The 20,799-nt window shown below is 59.2% G+C and overlaps 1 protein-coding gene across 3 annotated transcripts; it reads right to left on the reverse strand.

Annotated features, from left to right (window-relative positions):
- Positions 1-5,614: 5,614 nt before the first annotated feature.
- Positions 5,615-18,214, reverse strand: MST1R (macrophage stimulating 1 receptor). Of its 3 annotated transcripts, XM_032412251.1 has the most exons (20): positions 16,982-18,214; positions 13,959-14,147; positions 13,747-13,875; positions 13,424-13,594; positions 12,709-12,860; positions 12,184-12,349; positions 11,934-12,070; positions 11,352-11,513; positions 11,163-11,256; positions 10,808-11,017; positions 10,559-10,705; positions 10,317-10,479; positions 10,044-10,145; positions 9,754-9,969; positions 9,310-9,390; positions 8,974-9,155; positions 8,741-8,850; positions 8,305-8,470; positions 7,756-7,892; positions 5,615-5,993 (listed from the first exon to the last, which is right to left on the reverse strand). In XM_032412251.1, exons 1-20 carry the CDS (start codon positions 18,212-18,214, stop codon positions 5,738-5,740), a joined length of 4,203 nt encoding a protein of 1,400 aa, XP_032268142.1. In that variant the 3' UTR covers positions 5,615-5,737. The 3 variants fall into 3 exon arrangements, with proteins under 3 accessions (XP_032268142.1, XP_032268143.1, XP_032268144.1); XM_032412252.1 differs by lacking the exon at positions 10,559-10,705 and having other exon boundaries at positions 5,738-5,993; XM_032412253.1 differs by lacking the exons at positions 13,747-13,875; positions 13,959-14,147 and having other exon boundaries at positions 5,738-5,993.
- Positions 18,215-20,799: the final 2,585 nt, after the last annotated feature.

Consider the following 20,799-nt stretch of genomic DNA (forward strand, 5'->3'; position numbering starts at 1 on the left):
AAAAGCAAGGCCTGTTTGCCCGGAGGTTTATGCCCACCGTCCAGGAGCTCATACACCAGCCCTCCTGCCCCAGACCCTGAGCGTGCACATGGGTAGCATTTAGATCTGTGAAGGGAGGGCCTTCTGGGTAGAAGCACAACCCAGGTAAAGGCAGGCTTCTGAAAAGACCTAAAAGGATGTTGTGCTCCCACCTGCTCGGGGTATTAACGGGAAACCGAGGCCCCCAGGGAGGAAGGAAGCACCCTTGGTCTCCTGGCTTCACAGACTGTTTGGTACTGCTCTGTGTCTCCCTCTCCTGACCCTCCTCCCTGGGGCTATCCAAGTGACCTGTGAGCACTAACATCCTGCTTCCCTGAAGCCTGTCCTGGCCAGGGTGCACTCATTCCAGAGAGGCAGCGGGGCCCTCCTCCTGCCTGGTCTCCCTGCCTGACCCCGAAGGAAGACAGCCAGGGTGCAGAGAACTCCAGCCCCAGGGGAGCCCTTGGTGGGATGAGGAGTGATAATCGACTCCTAATCTGGAATGTGGAATGCAGATCCAGGAGTGCCAGGAGGATGTGGCTTTTGAGCTCTAAGGCATAGGAAATTTAAATAACAGATGTTTAAACAACCTTCCCTGCAAGCCGTGGTGCAGTGACCCCTCTGCTGAGACGTGTTACAGCTTAAAAATAGCCCACAATGAACTGCTCTGAGCTCCAATTGACTCAAGCTTACGTAACTCTGCGTGAAAGATGGCCAGCCGCACCAGCCCGGAGGGAGGGCGAGGGCACAGACGCCCTGACGGCCCCCCGGGCTGAGGCCAGCAGCATCCGCAGCCGGGAGCCAATCTAGGTGGGGACAAAGGAAGTGCTTCTGGAAGCACACATCATTCCACGACTATTGGGAAGAGACCTCCAACCACATCTGCAGAGAGGAGCTGAGATCTGCCCTCCCTCGGGGTCCTTGAAGAACCCAGGCCCCGTGGAGGGTGGGGGCAACTTTAAGAACAGGTGGCTGGGTCAGAGCCCGTGGGCAAGGGGCCATGTGGGAAGGGTGACTGGGGCTGCCCAAAGGATTCTTTTTCCCCTTCGAAGAGGTGGCCCCCCAGCTGGGAGGAACACGCCAGGAGGACTGATGCCTGGCTGAAGCTGGTACCACCGTGGAGTCCAGGAGAGGAGCTGGCTTCTTTTTTTTTTTTTTTTAAAGATTTTATTTATTTGACAGAGAGAGACACAGCGAGAGAGGGAACACAAGCAGGGGGAGTGGGAGAGGGAGAAGCAGGCTTCCCACCAAGCAGGGAGCCCAATGTGGGACTCGATCCCAGGACCCTGGGATCATGACCTGAGCCGAAGGCAGACGCTTAACGACTGAGCCACCCAGGCGCCCCGAGGAGCTGGCTTCTTGAGAGCCTCTAAGTCTCTACGGTCCAGGCTGCACAGGCGAGGCTTGTGACATGGGGAAGTGAGCACTGGCTCCCAGCTGACTGACGATCCTGGGATCCTGCTCTGAGTCCCCTGCCTTTCCTGATGTTCCCAGATCCCAAGTGCCCAGGCCAAGACTGACCACAAGTGAGCATGCAGGTGGCTAAACCAACATGAGAGGGAATGGAGGAGAGAAGGCAAGGATGCCCCTGGCATCGGGAGCCTCATGAGCTCCCTCTGCCTCTGCCCTTGCTGAGCCCCAAGGATGCAGCAACTTCCCTCAGCTCCTACCACCTGAGTTCAAAATAGGAACCACCACGGGCCTCGCATCTGAGCTTCCGCTGAGCAACAGGGAGTCTGGTGAGGGCCAAATACCAGGGCTTCCTGTCACAGGCCCAGCAAGGGCAGGCTGTCAGGGCCGTAAGTGCCCCTGTTTCCCTGATAAGGTCAAGGCTGCCAGATGGGTGGAGTAGAAGTTGTAGGGGAATGAGTAGCAATGGTAGGGCACAATCCCAGAATGATCTTGGGATTCTCATCCTACAAGAAGAGTGTGATCTGGGTGTCTCCCTCTAAAGGGCACTGTGACCGTCCCTGCTAGGCCTAGCCTGAATGTCCTGGAACCAGGGACAGAAAGATGCTCAGGGCATTGGAGGGATAGAGAACAAGATGCAGAGACTGTGGGGAGGCTCAGGAGCAGAGCCACCCTCCCTTATAGAGCCTGGAGCTGTGAGTTCCTATCTGGGATGGACTGATGGGGCTGGGGCGTTCAGGAGAAACAGTCATTTCTAAGGATATCAGAGTGAGATGGCTGGGATCCAGGCGTCACACCTATGGACTGAGCGGGGTCAGGCAAGCCCTGCCAACTGCTGGGCATCTCCTGCCAAACTTTGGGCCAAGGACTCCCACCAGGGGAGGACCAAGCATGAAGGCCATGGCTCCAGGTCACCATCCTTAAGCCTGAAGAACCCAGCCCACCCAGGAAGCTACCACAGCCGGATGTGAATGTCACAGCTGCCCAGGCTCTTCTGGCATCTCACTCGTTGGGTTAAAAACCCTGTCTGGAACAAAACTCAAAAGAGTGGCAGGAGAGAACGCGGCTCAGCCGGCCCTTTTTTCCAGATGGGGAATACTGGGGGCCCTTCACCAAGTCACCCCCACTCCTCTGGGCTGGTTGGACCCTCACAGGCCCAGAGCAGAGGCTCTGAGTGAAGAGATGCTCAGATCCTGGGTCTTCACAGAGGGGAGTTCTCCAGTCCCAGCATGGAATAAAAGGTGTTCTTCATCAGGGCCAGGTGGATGCGGCTCCGTGCTCAGCTACCGATTCCTGGGGCTGCCTCTCCCCAGGCAGAGGCAGTAATTGTGGGATGCAGCCTGGGCCTCTCTGAGCCTCAGACACTCCCAGCAGCACCCATGCCCCCCCTCCCCGACCCTGGCACTGGGGTCCTGCTCTTTCCTATAGGCAAATGAAATAGCACCACTGGTGGACCTGTGGCCTCATGGGCTGCACGGAGGGAGTGACTGGTGAGGCCAGTGTCCCAGAAGATCCCAAGGTTTGGAACGGGTCAATATCTGGAGCTCTCAGGTGTGACCCCAGAGGGCCTTGGGATCCCTGGGAAAATTCTCTGAAAGGCTGGGATTGAGGCATAAGGAGGATCTCAGACCAGACCCATGGCCCCCCATCAAAGCAGGTCGGTCGGCCCCATGCCTGCTCTCCAGGTGCCAGAAAACAGTGACACCAATGGGCAGTCAGGAGGCTGTGAGTCATCTGCAGCTTCCTTGGCCCCAGCTCCCATCCTGGCCTCCCTCCAACCTTTACTGGCACCTGCTTGCCCCCATCCCCACTGGGCTGCGATAGAGGGAGATGAGGCCAGAGAGCTGGTACCTGCTCTCCACAGCTCATGGTAGAAGACTGGACTCCCAAAGCCCCAGGAGAAGCCTCTGCTCACCCCATCCCACCCTAGTGGCAGGCCTAGGCCCACCATGGCCACCAGCAACCTTCCTGTTGCACCAGCCACCCACCATGGCTGAGATACTACTCAGGCCTCCCCCAGGGGAAAGGCAGCTCAGCCTTCGCTGGCCCTGGAAGCCACTCGGAAACCTTCTGTCTCCCCCAGCCCATCTGGGGGCCTAGAACTAACCCTCCTTTTCTCTTCTCCCTGGGGGCCCCTTCAAGAATTTGAAACCCTGAAGCAGTTCTAGTTCCTGACACTCCAGCTGGACTTGCGACTACTCAGGTGGCTTTGAGGATGGAGCTCAGAGCCTGGGGGCTGTAGCGCTGGGAGGAGGACGTGCAGCTCTACCATGATCCAGGGGCCCAAGCCCCTGCTTCACTGGGGCCCCCTCTGGAGAATCCTGGCCTTGGAGGCCCCTGGCTCAGAAATATGTCCAAAGTCCAATATTCTGGTTGCACAGAAAAGCTGACACCCCCTGAGCTGTCCTCTATCTCCCTTTTCTGAGAACCCTCTCCTGCTAAGCTCCCCTCCCAGGCACAGACCCCCTCTCTTATGAGCAGGCGAGCCAGTGGTCCATGAACTTCAGAGGCTCAGTGGGAAAGGAGCCTCAGTCCAGCTTCAGAGAGGCCTCTGGGCCTTCTCCTCACTCCCCACCCAAGGCTGGGAGCTCTCTTCAGATCCCCAGGATGAGGTCAGGGCAGGAGGACTGCAAGTTGGAGAGATGGAAACAGCCCTTTCTAACTAGTATGGGGACTACAGCTGTGGGGGTACTGTAGGACATTCCACTCATCTTTCTTCCAACCTCAGGGGCGACACAAAGGATTCCCCCTACATACACACACACACACACACACACACACACACACACGGACCAGAGGTCCCTGGCTGAGCGTGCAAGCCTACAAAACCTCCTCTAGGTCTGAGTGAGGATCAGAGGTACAGTGGTAAACAGGCAGAGTCCATCTCTACCTCTCCAGATCATAGATCCCTGATCTTTGGAACCCTGCGCTTGAGCAGAAGAGCCTCCTTTTAAGCTTTATCCACATGTCCTCGGGGTCCTTAGGCTCCCCATGGCAGGGCCTCCTTTGGCCTGAGATGACAGTGTAGGCAGCAATATGGGTAGAGAAGAGCTGGGCAGCTCCAGTCCCAAGGAAACCCCCACTCAATCTACCAGGGAGCTCTTCCTCCAAACCCAGGGTTCCATGTGTGACAGGGCAAAGAGCTGGGAACTCACAGGAGAGGGAGCTTGCTCCCCTTAGGGTGAGCTGGGGTCTCCCAACTGGCAGGATGGAGGCCACAGGGGTCCTGAGCAGGACAGAGGAATGACCACGATGCACGCCCTGGGCCCAGTCACTGGCATGCCAGCCGCCCCCTTTAGCATCCAGGGTGTGGGAGAGGAGCAGCATGAGGAGGAAACTGTTCTCGCTCTCCGGTGGCATCTGCCCCTCTAGTGGCTGTTGTGCGGTGGCCTTGACGAGTATAAATAGCCTGGGCCGTCCAGCATCTTGAAGCTGGTGCCTTGAAAGTGTGGAGCTGAGGCCTTGTTGCTGGCTCATCTCTCTCAAGGCTGCAAGGGCAAGGCTGGCAGGATTTGGGGGGGGGGGGGGAACGGGTCTCCAGGCCCGGAGGGGGGGTGTGGGGGGGAGGGGTCTTTATACGTGTGAGGGGAGCTGCAGGTGGAGCAGGGAGCTCGGAGAAGGGCTAGAAAGGGACAGACACGGGCTGGCTACTGCACGCCTGGGTACTCAACCCACCCTTCTTGGTTCCATCAAGAAGTCCCCAGGGCCCTGTAACCTGGATCGGGGCCTTGCCCTGCCCTTCCTGTTCCCTGGAGCCTTCTTGCTGACCCTACCCGTTTCCAGCCTCAGAGTCTTTGAATGTGCTGCTCACTTTGCCCAGAGCTCTCTTCCCACACCTCCACTTCTGGCACAGTTCCCCCCTGACAGGGCCTTAGCAGAAATGTCACCTCCTAGGGAGGCTTCCCTCACCTCTATTCTCTCTCTAAAGCTGCCCTCCATTCCCTCAAAGCAGCCTGTCTCTCTTTCATAGCACTGACCACAATTTGCACTCGAATATTCGTTTGTTCATTTACTAGTTCAAGGGCCAGTGCCTGTGCGGTCACCGTTGAGTCTCCTGTGCCCAGCAGGTCGGGCACACGCCGGATACCCCATAAATACTCATTGCATCGAGGATCACCCCACTGCTCCCTCTGTGGAGTGAGGGGCCAAGGGGCCCTGCTCCCTCGGGTCGCCCCTGAAGGTTCAGGGGCAGAGACAGGACAGAGGCCAGCTTGGGCTGCCCCGGGCCTGGCAGGGCCCAGAGGCAGGTTGGGACGAACTCCCTGGCTGCTAGGCAGGGCCAGTCCCTGGGGCCTGCCTAGGGCTGGGGTCACGTGGGCTGCGGTGGCTCTGAGAGAGGCCGGGGCCGACCCATGCTCCTGTGCGCAGGCGTGGTCTGTGACTGTCCCAGGGGCTTGCTGGCCTCATCCGAGGCACCAGGGCCCAGGTTCACGTAGGCTGCAGGCAGCTGCACGTAGTGGTCCCCGAGCAGCCTGGCCACCACGTGCTCCACTTCCTCCACCAGCACCGTGAAGGTGGGTCTCACCGCCGGGTCCGAAGCCCAGCAGCGTTGCATCACGGCATACCTGTGGGGGGAGGGGCATGTCAGAGCAGGGTGCATCCCCAGCTGGAGATTCCGGGCGGCCCACCTGCTGTGAATCCCCGAGGGCAGTCCACACAGGGATGAGGACAGGTGACAGGGCCTACTGCCGAGTGCTGCCCAGTCAGGGGCGGCTCTTCTCAGCCTTGCGGATTGCTGTTCCAGTCCTGTCTCCCCACCTGGCAGAGGCCCAGTTGCCCCGAAGGTTAAGAGCTTGGACTGCCGTGCCCAGTGACCTGAACAATGTGATCTTGGGCATGTTCCTTAGGCTCTCTGTGCCTCTGGATCGTGCCCTGATCATGGAGCTGTTGGGGCAGAGGGTGGGAGGACGCGGGTAAAGCGCATAGCTTAGGGCGCAGTTCGTGAGCTATCACAGTTATGTCTTTTAGGAAGGAAGCCCGTGTCCAGTGAAATGGGGATTAGAAGTCCTGAGCCTCGGACGTGGGGTGTGGCCCCAGTGGCACCGTGATTCCCAAGCAGTGTTTCTCTGGGTTTGCCTGGTGGGTCCTAATACGTGCCTCTTCATCTTGGAAATGCCATCCCTGCCTTAAATGACACTAAGTGCCCTGCACACAATAATCTCCTAATTCTCAGACTCTCTGACGGTGGTACTGTCATCATCCCAACTTTACAGATGAGGAAACTGAGGCCTCGAGAGGAGAATGGACTTGGCCTGGTCTAATGGATGCTGTGGCGGTCCACCCAGATCCCAGCGGCGGCTGCCGGCTCTTGCTGAAGCCCTCCCTAGGAAGTGCCCTAGGCAGAAGACAGCTGCCTTCCCCAAGCTCTCACTGTGACCAGTGACTTACTAATGTCTAGTCCCGGGACCAGGCCCCTTGATCTAAATTTTGTAATACTCCGAAGGGCCACCCCAGATCAAGCAGCCGCTGTGGGATGGGCTACAGCCTCTGCTGCATCACAGGGCACGGCAGCCCAGCTTCTCCCCCAGCCCAGTCCCGCTTCGCTGGCCCCCAGTCTACCAAGAAACCGCCGGTCCATATAGCCCCTGCTCAGAGGCTCTGTCTGGGAACCTGACCCGGCGGGGCAGATGGGCGGTAAAAGTGATTTCCCTTACTTCAGACCAGATGCACTAGTGAAACGAATAATAAAGATCAAACCCAAGGCAGGCAGGGCCGGAGGAAGGGTTACTCACACCCTTTTGGAACACAGCCTGAGACAGGAGTCATCAACCACCTTTACCTGTGACCTGGTTCTTCCTGTCCTAACCACAAAGCCCTGGGCACGGGCGAGGCACGCGGACCGCTTCCGCAGCTGAACCCTCGCATAGACCCACCGGGCAGGCACGGGGACAACGCAGCTGCCACCGTGCCTTGGGAACAGGGAATCTGAAACTATATTCAGTAGGGAAAAATCCTGATCTGGAGATGTGGAGGGGGCTAGTGTGGGAGCTAATGGAACCTTTCCTTGAGGTTAAGTGAATGGAAAAGATGGAAAACAGGCCCCCTTGGCGGGGGTGGGGTGAGAGGAGTGCTGAGAAATCAAATCACTGGCCTCAACCCAGACTCTGAGTGGGGAGTACCGTTACCATGGCAACCATGATATCCTCCCAGCACTCAGCCCCAAATGGGGGTGGAACCGGTCCACAGATGAGGAAACTGAGGCCCAGAGAGGGGCCCTTTCCAGGTTGACCAGAGGATCAGTCAGAGAGCCAGCCGAGAGCTTTGTCTCCTGCTCCTCCCTTGTCTCTGGGGCCCAACTCCCTCCCACCTCCACCTCCGCATACTCACAGAGAACTGGGGCAATACTCAGGCTGGGGCAGGCGCCGACCCTGGGCCAGGAATTGAGTGAGGTCGAAAGGGTCAATGTGGGGGTACGGTGGGGCGCCCCGTGTCAGCAGCTCCCATAGCAGCACACCAAACGACCACTGTGGGAAGGGGAGAGGAGACTCAACTCTTACCCCAAATTTGGGGGCAGGTGAGCCCCCCAGGTCCTCTACCTCCCAGAACCCTCCAGCTGGAAATCAATCAGAGCCCACTCCTCAATACCTCATAAGCATCTTCCCTCAGTCTCTTCTCACCACCGGACCCTGCCCAGAGTTGGGCCTGGGAAGGCCCTGTATTGTCGGCAAGGAGCCAATGAGTTCACAGCCCCCTCGTGCCCTGGCAAGAGGAGTCCAGCTTAGACCTGCTCCAGAGGTGGGCAAATGGGCTGTGTGGGGGGCTGCTCAGCCTGGGGACTCCCGGGACTCAGAGCATCAGCTGGAGCTGACTGGGCAAGGCCGAGTGCTCTCCCAGGACACTGAGGCCGTGCGGACTCTGGGACAGGTGTGGCCTCACCACGTCAGACTTGGTGGTGAATCTATAGGTCTGCAGGCTCTCCAGCGCCATCCATTTGACAGGGAGGCGAGCGTGGTGGTGCTGCCGAACGCTGTAGTACTCCTTGTCCAGGATGTCGCGGGCCAGGCCAAAGTCAGCCACCTTGACAGTGAATGACTCGTCCAGCCTGAGGGTGGGAGGGAAATCACACTCAGGACTGGCCCCCACCAGGCCCTGAACCCATTTGTTCCAGGCTTTCACAGGGCTTCAGAGCCACAGTGTCCGATCTAAGCCTGCGCAGGGCAGACAGAGAAACAGAGGGCCGGAGAAGGGTGGACATGCCGAGGGCTGCACAGCAAGGGCTGGAGCGGGGGCCCTTCCCTGAGGTGCCTTTAGGCAGCTGCACACGCTGGGGCCCTGCCCCCCTTGCTTCACCCCAAATGCTCTGGCCCCTCACATGCAGTTCCGAGCAGCCAGGTCCCTGTGCACAAACTTCTGCTCTGCCAGGTACTCCATGCCGCGGGCTACCTGAAGGCCAAAGCTGATGAGGTCCTTCACTGTGGGATTCTGGGGGCCACAGGTGAGTCAGTAAGCAAGGGCTTAGCAACGCATCCATCCCCAGCCACTGCCCACGTCTCCTGACCCCCTCCCCCCCTCCCCCCGCCTGCCCTGGGCCACCTGAGCACGGACCCGCTGGGGAGAGCGGATGAACTGAAGCAGGTCTCCATGGCGCATGTAGGGAAGCAGCACACGGGGCAGCCCTTCCGGTGGCAGCACGATACCGATGAGAGCCAGCACGTTTCGGTGGTGCAGACCGCGCATGAGCAGCCCCTCGCGCAGGAAGGCCTCTACCTCCTGCACCTCCGTGATGCCTGCAGAGTGGCTGGAGTCAGGCTCAGACCAGGGAGACCCTCTGCCAGGGTCAGATGGGGAAATGGAGAAGAAAGGTCTCCTGCTCTGGGTCACTCAGCAAGGTGGGAGAGCACAGCAGGGCTGGGGACCCTTCCTGGCCTCTTCCCCACTTACGACTCAGCGACTTGATGGCACAGTGGATTCGATTCTGGTCCTTGTCTATGTATTCTCCATGATAGACAACTCCAAAGTGGCCTGGTGAAGGGGAGATGGTGAGGGGGCCCCAATGGCCTGGGGTGCACACCACATGCTGTCATCCGCAACCAAACCCCAGAGCACCAACTGGCCAATCTGACATTAAAAACAAGCAGCAGCTACGCGGTGACAGAGCCTGCAGCCCACCCATGCCCGCCTAATCTGCCCCAGAATCCACTGAAGACAGAACGATTTCCTATTCCACAGGTGAGCAAATGGAGGCTCAGAGAGGCTCTGTGGTATTCCCAAGGTCACAAAGCTTGGTGAGAAGGCCAGAGCGGAGTCCTGCCTAAATGTCCCTTGAGCCCATGCCATCTCAGGACTCCATCTGTGCCCCAGCCCCACCTGTCTTGGCCCCCACACCTTTGCCAATGACTCGGTCACTGTGGGTGACCACCCGCTCATAGGGGATCAGCACATCCTTGACTTCGGCCAGGAGCGCAGAGTCCAAGTCCCCAAGCTGGATGGACGCTGTCCGCAGCAGTGGGACGCAGGACCCATCCCCACTGTCTGAGGAGGACGCTTTGTGGTCCCAGGTGGTGGAATCCGGACCATCCAGACCATCGGCGTCAGGGGCTGCTGTGGAGGAGACGGAGTGAGGGCCTGTGGCGCAGAGGGTGTGGCTCTAGCTTTCAGCGCTTCCCCCATCTCACCAAGGCCATTTCTGTAGTCAGAGCCCAAGCGGAGCACAGGCAAGGGCACGGCTCCGGCCGTCCGGTCCAAGGACACCAGGTCACCTGGGTTTAGAGAGAGGACTGTGGAAAGATAGCCCTTGGTGGCCAGACTCTCCAAACTCCTAGAGGCTGCCCTGTACTCAGGGGGTGTGGGCAGACCGCCAAGGCCTGGGCAGAAAGAGGATACAGAGACTTGGAGAGACCATGGTTTGGGGGTAACAGGCTGAGTCGGGAGGGGAGTGGAGAGCTCACCTAGCTGTTTCCTCCGCCAGTAGCTGAAGATCAGCGCAGCTGCCAACACAGCCACAAGCAGGAGCAGGGCCAGCAGGACACCGAGGAGTAGCCCCTGGGGGACCCCCTCCGGGCCCGGCCGTACCACCCTGCCCAGGATGTGACATTCATCATCCACGCAGACCTGGGGGCAGGTAGCAGCTCAGGCCCAGCCTGCAAGCCCCGGCCCACGTCTCCCGTGGAGGGCCAGCTGAGCTGCCTACCTGCAGGGGGACACCGTCCTTGTCGAGTTGCAGGGAGGGGGGCAGGGGGCAGATGACCACATCTCCCCGGAGCTCATGCTGGCAGCTCTTACCATCCACGGTCACGTTCACATCCACACAATCAGCCACCGCGCCCAGCCCAATATACTGCAGAGACAGTCATGAGGACTGGCCAGTGCCCCCATCTCCTCTGGGCAAGGCTTCAGCCCTAACCCTCCACCGTCCCTGCCCTCCAGCCCCCACGCTTACCTCAAACTTAATGGCATGCTCCTCAGGCTTCAGTGGAGCCAGGTCAATGCTGGGTGGATGTGGTGGGGGCAGGAAGCGAAAGCCTGGCAGTGTGAAGCTGGCCGCTCCATCCCCCCGGGCGCTCAGGTTCCCCGTCACCCAGCCCTGGGGGCTTCGGACCACATATTCAGGCAGGTGGCACGAGTGCTGCTCCGGGAGCCGCCCCTCACACTGCTGGGGCCCAGGCAAGAGCGGTTAGCCAGGCGTTCCATCTCCCGCCACCCCGGTCTCCTCAGCCCAGCGTGGGGTAGAGCTGGAACTCAGCCTTCCTCCCTCCTGGCTAGTGCCCACTTGGCAGCTGCCCGTGCCCGCTCACCCTGTTTTCCACTGCCCTAAGCCCATCATGGAATGACAGCACTAGGTGCCACGCCGAAGTCAGATGCTGGCCACGGATGGTGACGTGAGAGCCACTGTGGAGCAGAGCAGTGTGGTGGGCTTAGGGTGCTCTCTCGGGCTGGCTCCCTCATTCCTAGGAGACCAGAGCGGGCAAGGGGGTGGCACTTACATGTAGCCACAGTTGGGGCTGATGCCCAGCACAACAGGGTCTTCCAGGTAGCGGAAGTTCCAGGAGCCAGGCACCACAGCGCCCCCCACCTGCAGGTGAATGGGAACGCTGGCCGTAGCCGCCCCAGGGGGCGTGGTGCATAAAAGCTGCCCCTCGATGACCCTGCAGAACGGGGTGGGGGATTGGGCTCAGGATCACCCTCTGTGATGGCCAGACCTACCTTCTCCAAGGGTCGGCCAATCCCTCCCAGTTCCTCTGTTGGTCATCCCAACCTGCCCATACTCGGTGGATCTGTTTGAAGATGGGGCCATTAAGTCTTCCAAGAAGGCGGGGCGGGAACACGTTCCCCACAGGCTTGGTTGGAGCTAATAAACTCTGTGATGGGCTGTCTCACCATCCCCAGACCGCCTCTGGGCTGGAGGGGGCAACAGAGCCTTCTTCCTGGACCTGCTCCCTACACTGACCATGTGACTGAGCTCTCCTCTCTCTGCCCTGGCAGGATCCAAGTCCCACGTGGTAAGGGCTCCCGGGGGGGGGGGGGGTGCCCTGTAGCCTCCCCTCCCCTGGCCTGTTGACACTTACTGTTCCAGTGGGCACTCAGTCCCATTGACCAGCACAGCCTGGCTGGTGCCTAGAGACAGGCCCTTGCCTTCAAGGGTGAGGCGGGTGCCCCCTGCCCGTGGGCCAAAGAGGGGTCTTACTGCTGTCAGCACCGGCTCCTAAGAGGGTATGGAGGTGGCTTAGCTTGGCATAAGAGGCCTTCCACTCCAAGCCCCTCACTGCCCATATTGCCCAGCTGGCCAAGGGCACAGACAAGGCAAGGAGGCCTCACCATGAAAGAGAAGCCTTGTAGCATGGAGGTGCCATCTATCCGGAAGTGCTTGCCTGGGGGCATGTTGGTCACGGTGAGGCTGATATTGGCTGGTCCAGCTGGCTGCATGCCCGAGGGCTCCACCTCACACTCAAGCTCCTCTATAAGGTTTTTCCGGGGCACTGGTCTAGGGCACCAGGGGAATCCAAGGTCAGTCAGGGGTCACACAGGCTTGGCTGCATGCCTGCCACATATCAGGTCTCCTCTGAGGCCAAAGACGGCATCTCTTCACTCCCCTTCCTCCAGGGTAGGCAGGATCTGGTGAGGCAGGGACTAACCTTGCCCAGTGCCACGACTCCACAGATGGGTAGGGCATACACAGGCTCAAGAAGGGACAGAGATGTCTCCTCAGACACCAAGCAGCCAGAACCACTGCAGCTTGCCTCCTACCTCCTTGCCCCCAGCAAGCAGAAGACAGGGTCTCAGAGGGAAGGGGCTGCTTGGTCACCCCTGTCAGGGATAGAAAGGGCAGAGACCAGATTATACCTGAGGTTTGAACTGTCCAATCGGCAGGGACTTTGGCCCACGGTGACTTGATGGGTGCCCTCACGCACCAGATCAGCAGGGTTCAGGTAGAAGTTGGAGCCGCACAGGGTCAACCTTGTGCTGCCCCTTCGGGGTCCACTCTGCGGGTAGAACTGAAGAGGGGGAGAGAGCCTGAGTCCCTTGTGTGGGTCAGGGCTCTCAGCTGTCTGCTTTCCCCAGAGTTTTTGGTCATGCCCCTTGCTTGCCCTCCCTCCAGTCCCCTAGGTCACTCCCTAGTCCTCACTCAGGCACTTTTCTGCCTCCAAGTCTCTGCGTGTGCCATCCTCTCTGCCAAGAATACCCTTCTTGGCGATACTGAGGACATTCCGGGCCTGAGGATCATGGTTAAGACATGCTGACCCCCCGCCTGGGTGACTCAGTTGGTTAAGCGTCAGACTCTTGATTTTGGCTCAGGTCGTGATCTCAGGGTTGTGGGATCAAGCCCCATGTTGGGCTCCACCCTCAGCAGGGAGTCTGCTTAAGATTCTCTCCCTCTCCCCCTCCCCCACTCACGTGTACATATGCACTCGCGCTCTCTCTTAAATAAATAAATCTTTAAAAAAAAAAAAAGAAACTAAAAGAAATAGTATTAAAAAAATTTTAAAAAGACATGCTGAGCCCCACCCCAGGCCCAGCTTGTCCCACCCTTACCTGTGCCCTGCCAAGCAAGCCATACCTCAGTAAGCTCAGGTGGGCAATGATCCTGTTGCCAGGAGCCAGGACACTCCTTCTGCCGGCCACACATGTCTCCACACCAGCCACAGCCCATGAAACGCTGTGCCCGCAGACAACTCCCACAGGTGAGGAAGTGGCGGCAGCCAGGACCCTGGATAGGTACCTGGAAGACCTTGGAGCGGCAGACAGGTGGCTCAGGGGTGCTGGGAGGGGGGACCAGACCCCATAGACGCCCTGGTTATTGTAGGTCAGGGTGGCGGGATTGGATGGAGGGGCTATGCTCCCACAGTCCTGGCCCCAGGCCTGACCCCAGTCCCACCTTACCTGGTCCCCAGAGGCAAAGAACAGGTGGTCTCCAAGGCGACTGACATCCCGTTGCGTGGGCTGCCCATTGCTGCCCAGTGAGAAATTGGACACATACAGCAAGTAGTTGAGAGATCTGGCCAGTTCCACCTGGGACAGGTCAGCTGTGAGCAAAATGGAAATGGGGATGGGGACCCAGGGACAGGGAGCCATGGAGATGGTGGGAGTCCTACCTGTAGGATGCGCCCATCGGCTGTGCCCATGTGGGCCACTGTGACATTGTCGAGGCGTGTCACGTGCAGTGCAGTGACCTGCACTGGTCCTAGCAGCCCGTTGAAGAGGTCCACACGTGATAGGCTGCCGCTGACCAGCAGAGGGAAGTGATGGCAGCTGGTGTTGTGGCTGGGGGCCTCCAGGCCAGGCTGGGGAGGGCCAGGGAAGGGGTCAGGGCTCATCACCTCTGTCAGTGACCACAGCAGCCCAAACCCCCTTCCCTTACCTAGCTTAGCTAGATAAGGCCCCACGCCTGCCACTTACCTGCCCCCTTCCACCTATGGGTCTCTCAGAGGCAGTAAGGCCAGGAAAGAAGGCCCAGGCTGGAAGACCGGCTTCTCCTATGCCTTGCTCTGACCTGCCATGTTCATTCTGATAATGACTTAGAGTCTTACAGGCCCAACCCCATTCTGTCCTCACAACCGCCCTATAAAGTGGGTGCTCTCACCACTCCCATTTTGCAGATAGGGAAATGGGCTCAGAGTGTATTTGGTCACTTGTCCGGGGTCTTATAGCCTCTCAGGAGAGGAGCCAGTAAGTCCGAGCTCTTGACCAGCCCTCTTCCGCCCCCTGCCGGTTATGCCCTGCACTTCAGCCTGGGCTTCCGTTTCCTCTCCAGTGTAAGGTGGCTAAACTCTGAAGGTAATTGAGCCAGCATGGGATTGGTAACATGGTCCTTCTCCCTGAGATTCCAAAGATCTCCCTGCACCTCCAGCTGCTACCTGGATCCCCTTCAGGGTACAAAAGGGGAAAACTGAGGCCTGAAGGCTAGGCCCCAGGGATTGTGAGACACCTCTCCTCTGCTCTTAACGGGAAGGTGTTTGAGGGGCTGCACTCAAGGCTCCAAGGCAGGACTGTGGAAGCTTCTGAGAAATCAGATCAGGGTAAAAATGCAAGGTTTTGGAGGTGAGTGCAAAGCGCAGGCAGGGCTAGTAGCCCTAGCTGCTTGGGACCTTCCCTTGCTAGCCCTGAGGCTCCCATCAAACCAAGTATGCTTAACCTAGTGCTCAGACCTCAGTGCTGATCAGGAGCCCTGGGGGTGCAGAGCTGGGCGCAGAAACTCTACACACTCTTCGTCTGTAGCCTGGGTGGGTGGGAACTGGGACTCTGTCCTCACCTGAGGCGGTGAAAGGGGCCTGGCCTTCGCCGGAAGCCATCCAGGTGTTTTCAGCATGACTCAGGGACAGGTGAGGCTGAGGGGTGGAAAAGAGGCCCTACTCCAGTCAGGGCCACACCCCTGTCTGCTTGCCCCTGGGTTCCAGGGCCTTAGCTCTGGGTTTCCAGGCTTGTCTATGAGCCCATGGCTCCTGAAAACATGACTCAAGTGTCCAGGGCCCCACAGAGGAGGGTGACTGCTCCAGACTTAAACCCTACCTGAACCCCCAGAGGGCAGGTGCCAGATAAGAGCCCCACAGGCTTCCTGAGGCCAGCCACAATCAGCACCCAGTGGGTGTAGCCCTGGAGACTATGTGCCCCGTCACCGGGCAAACACAGTGTAGGCTGGTTCACACACCTCCCAGGGGCCTGGCCAGCTTGTGAGCCATCTTGAGATCAGTCCTCCTAGAATCTGGCACTGCCAACTCATGCTGGCTGTCTTCTGACCTACTGACCACCAGCCAAGTCAGGGAGAGGTTCTGACTCCCCGAGGGAAAGCGAGGAGGGCAGGTGGGGCTGCCCAGGCCCAGACGAGGGCCCTCCACCCCTAGGGTCTCTGCAACCCAGAGAGACTCAGCTGAGGGAGTGAGGCTGGAAATCGCCCACTCCTCGCTGTCTGTAAGTTCTCCTCCCACGTCTGAGGCATCAATAAGAGCTAGAAAGGAATCAGCGGGGAATGTCACAGAAGGGCCAGGGCCACAGGGCAACCAAAGACTCTGAGAGCAGTGCCTGTGAGTCAGCTCACTGAAAGACCACTCCTCTAAGGCTGTTCACCCCGTTGCCCTGGTTTAATCTCTTATAAGCTAGGGTAGGACTGTTTCAATGGCTCTAAAGGGTCGGTTTGGGTTTTATCCTCAGCATCTTTTAACGAATGTCCTGTTTGTCTCTCCTCCAGCTCCCTGACACCATGGCTGGAGAGAACCTGGGTAGGGCCTGCTGGAAAGAGCATGGGCTGGGAGACCTCCTGCCTAGGGTGAGAAGGGAAACTGGAGCAGGGCCCTGACTATAGTGGAAGAAAGCCTGGGACTCCTTAGTGGTGAACCAATTCCAACCACCCCTTCCTAAGGCTTTACTCATCCCCAGATGTTTACAGTTGCTTGCACAAGACTGGGGTGAGCCTCCTGGAATTTACAAGAGCCAAGCCGCCTCCACCATGTCCTATGTCCTCCCCATAGAGAACTCCCATAGAGAACAATCGGGGACGAGTGTTTCAGTGAAGCCCAAGCCATGGAGGCTCTTGGACAAGCCCCCAAACTTCCAAGGCCCAGAAGGCTCCCTGAATTGGGGGTGGGGGCTTTCTCTGACAACTCCTGCCCACCCTCTTTGGAGAGCAGAACAAAACAAGTGCTTCCAAAGGGAAAACAGAACTGTGTTGGTGAGTAGCTGTATCTGTGTGACTCTGTTAGCATCTGCCGTGTGGGGGGCTGTTTCTCTGTGTATGTGCCTGAGGGAATGTGTGGTGGGCCGGTAGGAGGGGATCCCATCCTTCTACCCGGAGTTTGGCAGTGTGTCTGCAAGAGACAGTTGTGATGCAAGCTGGTTCTCACACAATCTGGGAAACTACCTAAAAAATCGGAGGCCATGGTAACTGAGAGGGTGAAAGAGCAAAATGGAGGAGCAATAGGGGCTAGCCTGGCTGGGAGGTGAACCTCCAGTGTAGCCTGGGCTTGGCTGATTCCCGCACCCCGGCACCACTCCACCCCACTGCCCCAGTGCTAAGGAACTGGGTGGAAGAGAAAACTTCTCCCCTCCTCCCCTTTCCCCTCTCAGCCCCTCTCACTGGATTCAGCCACCTGCTCCCAGGTGAGGGTCCCTTCTTTCTGCTCACCGGGTTGGGGCAAAAACTGGGTGACTGGAAGAAGTTGAGGCCTCGCTGCAGGCCGTGGAGGACAGGAGACTCACAGCAGTTCTTCACACCCTGCTCGATGAGAGTGTCCACCAGGTCGATGGGAAAGGCACAGACGACAGAGTTGGGACTCACACCGGGGCTGCTGTCTCTCTGAGCCGTGAAGACTCCAAATAGAACTTCCTGGCCCTCGGTGATGCTCAGCTCCGTGGCCAACCGGCTGCCCACGGGAGCGGTGTGGGCGGCTCTCAGCACCGGGTAGGGCTGTCCTCCCTCAGAGGCCCTGCGGCGCCGGCGTTTGGGCGCGAATCGGCAGTCGAGGACCAGCTCACGGTAGTCGCCCAGGTCGGACTCAGCAGCGCTGAGCCGTGCCAGGCGCGTGTGCAAGGCGCCCGGGGCGGCTGTCTCGCTGACCCGCTGCACGGTCAGGAAATAGACAAAGTCCCCAGCGCGGAAGCTGTACACGTACTCGATAGGGTAGGAAGCCAGATGCTGGGGCAGCACCGACAGTGCTGCAAAGCCGGGTGCGAATCCTGAGGCATCGGCCTTGAGGCGCCGGATGGACACTGAGCGGGGGCTGAAGCTCGCGGCCACCGACTCGTCCAGTGAGGATGCCGCGTAGAAGTAGGAGGCATGGCCCTGCTCAACCACGGTCACGACGGTGCCCAGAGGGCTGGCCACACAGTCAGGGCACTCCTCAGGTTGGTTGTGGTGGGTGGAGAAGAGGCAGACTGGCCGTGCCAGGTGCAAGGCTGTCCCTCCGGGCTCAAGCTCGTGCAGGAAGCAGCGGCCATGCAGGCTCGAGCCGCAGCTCACCAGGGCGGGCAGCGCGGGCTCCAGTACCAGCACCTGTGCATCTGTGTCTTCCTGTGGGCCGTGGGGGCCCGGGCCACAGGCTGCACATGTCTGGCAGCCAGGGTCCCCAACAGGGCCCGTGGCCAGGCTCTCTACTGGCTGCAGGCCAGGCCCAAGCACGTACAGGCGATTGCGTGTAGCCACGAACACGGCACTCCCGTCCTCGCCGCCCTCGTAGGTCGTTATGGCCTGCACCGGAGCTCCGGCCAAGAAGCTGGGCACCTCGTACTCCACATCAAAATCGCGCAAGGCGGCGAAGGAGGTGTGCGGGCACTGCCAGGACCCTCTGGCCAGCAGCGGCGGCAGCAGCAGCAGCAGCAGGAACAGTGAGGGCTGAGACGGCAGCGGGAGAAGCTCCATCCAGGCCCAGCTGGGCCCCGCAGGGACTCCTGCAGGCCCGGGCCTGGCCGGGAGCAGACTCGAGGGAAGTCGAGGCTGGGACCCGCGTCCAGAGCCCGTCCTGAGAGCCCTCCGGCAGCTGAGCCCCTCCCGGGGCTACCGTGACGCCCAGCGCCCTCCCGTGCCCTCGGGTCTGAGCACCTGGCACCAGGTGGACACACAGACACCGCCAAGGAACAGAGAGGCCGCCTCACCTGCCGCCCCAGCTGCCGCCCCAGCTGCCGCTCAAAGCCTCAGCTCAGAGCAAAGTCGGCCCGAGGGCGCTGGGCGGGGCGGGCGGGGCGGGCGGGGCCAGGGTGTAGGGGCGGAGCTGTAGGCGGGGCCTGTCGAAGGCCTGGACTAACCAGCCCCTCCGCCCACCCGACTCTCCAGGCCCTCGCAGGCCTGTCACCTACACTTCTTGGGCGCGTTTTTCTCCGTGGCGTGTGGGTGGGTGTGCGTGGAGTGGCCCAGAGAGAGGTAAGGAGGCCTGAGCCGTCCCTCACGACCCCCCAAGCCCGACTAGGCTGAAGTGAGGAGGGAAGGGGGCCCAGCACCAGTGAGGGTTTGAGGACCACCTGGCTTATTTCTTCCCTTGTCACCAGTATACAGCAACACACTCAGACGCTGGCTCCCGAACAGGGCCTGGGGACCCCTGAGAGGCCAAGAATGTGTGGAAGACCAGAGGGGAGACGTGGGGCCCTCCAGTGGTACTGCTACCCTCTGTGGTCAGGAGCCACCGTTCCTTGGGCCTGCCCTGGGATGTCAGTGCCAGGATGGTGTGAGGAAGGTGCGTTGCACCCTACCTGCCCAAGGCGGTAGGGGTTATGTGTTGGGGCCTACCGTGCTGGCTAGACATTAGAGTCAGAGAAGAGGCAGCTTATGTGGAGGCCCAACCCTAGCTCTGGTACCTCCACGGCTGCCTCAGTCCGCAGAATTTGCAGGATGGGGATAACAAAACACAGTGCTCGCCTTTGCTGGCTGTGCTCCAGTACCCCCTGCTATGGGGGGAACATGGGCTTTGACAGGGGACCTCTAACCTGCTCTGTGAGCTATGCTGGGCCTCCGTCTGTCTCTGAAATGAGGATGTAGTTCTAACTAGGTGGCTGCCCAGAGTTCTCTCTCTGGTGTGTGAAGTGTATGGGATTGGGAGGAGGAGAGGCTACACCTGGATTTCAGCAGCCGCTCCTTGATAACTGGTTCTCCCCAGTACTGGAGAGGGGCTTTGGGGGACGTCGTCAGCCTGACAGCCCCCTCAGTCAGGTGGGCCTGGACCCTGGGCGGGGGGAGGTTCATAGAGTGGCCCTAGGCTGAGGTCTGAGGGATCTGTGAACTGTGGGTCCCAGGGCTTTGGAAGGTAAGAGCGGTGGGAGAGAGAGGAGCTTTCAGCCCAGCAGGATTCATTCAGCCTGACTTTTGGAGCTGTATCTTCTGTACTCCCCCATCCAGACCATACTCCTTTTTCCTCCTTCCAGGAGCACCTTTTTCCCTTCCTCCTCTTTTTTTTTTTTTTTAAAGATTTTATTTATTTATTTGAGAGAGAGAGAATGAGAGACAGAGAGCACGAGAGGGAGGAGAGTCAGAGGGAGAAGCAGACTCCCTGCAGAGCAGGCAGCCTGATGCGGGGCTCGATTCCGGAACTCCAGGATCATGACCCGAGCCGAAGGCAGTCGCCCAACCAACTGAGCCATCCAGGCGCCCCTCCCTTCCTCCTCTTGAAACTTAGATGGCACCTCCTCCAGGAAGCCCTCCTGATCCTATCAATGCCAGATCCATTTTGTGGGTCCCACAGATCCTGTGCTATACCCACCCCAGCACAGTTGACTCTGGATACCTGGCTCCCCCTTTTCCCCATCCCTAGTGCTGGACTCCCTCCCCGCTCAAGGCTGGAGGTCAATGAGCACCTGGTGGAGAGAGGAAAGGCAGGAGTGGGCAGCCACACCCAGTGTTGGGAGGATTCCAAGCCTCGGGCAACGTAAAAGGCACTCCCTTCTCTAACCAGAATTGGCCCGGAAATGAATAAATACCTATAAAAAAATCATGGCATGGTTCCTGTGTTTCACAGCCAACATGCACATGCCTGATAGTCATGCACGGCAAAACTGAAATGAAACAGCCTCTGCTGGCACTAAGACATAGTTTCTTGGACCCCCATCCTGCCTCAGGACGTTCGGAGAGACTTTTGTGGGTTGGGAGGAGACTTCAGGGCCCTCCTTGATCACCCTATCCACCCGTTTTGAGGGTTGGGATACAGCAGTCAACAGTTGATTCTTTGCTGCCACCATGTGGCCAAGATGTTGGCTGCCCCCAAGCCAGCGTCCCTTCCTGGGCAGCCCTGGTCCTTGATAGCAAGCATCCACAGGAGCGCCCCTTCCTCCTCCCCCAACTGCTCAGTCTGCAGGAGGGGGGAGGCAAACCATGTGGGGGAAGTCTGTGCTAGGTATAAGTGCTCCCCCAAGCTGAGCGCATAAGGCCTGGCCCATATTTGACTTAGGACTTGCCCAACTACCCTGGCATCTGTGACCTCGAAGGAGTGCCCTCTTTTCCCATTTTGGGCTCTCACACCC

The sequence above is a fragment of the Phoca vitulina genome, unplaced genomic scaffold (assembly GCF_004348235.1).
Source record: "Phoca vitulina isolate PV1807 unplaced genomic scaffold, GSC_HSeal_1.0 scaffold13, whole genome shotgun sequence".
NCBI classification, from domain to species: domain Eukaryota; kingdom Metazoa; phylum Chordata; class Mammalia; order Carnivora; family Phocidae; genus Phoca; species Phoca vitulina.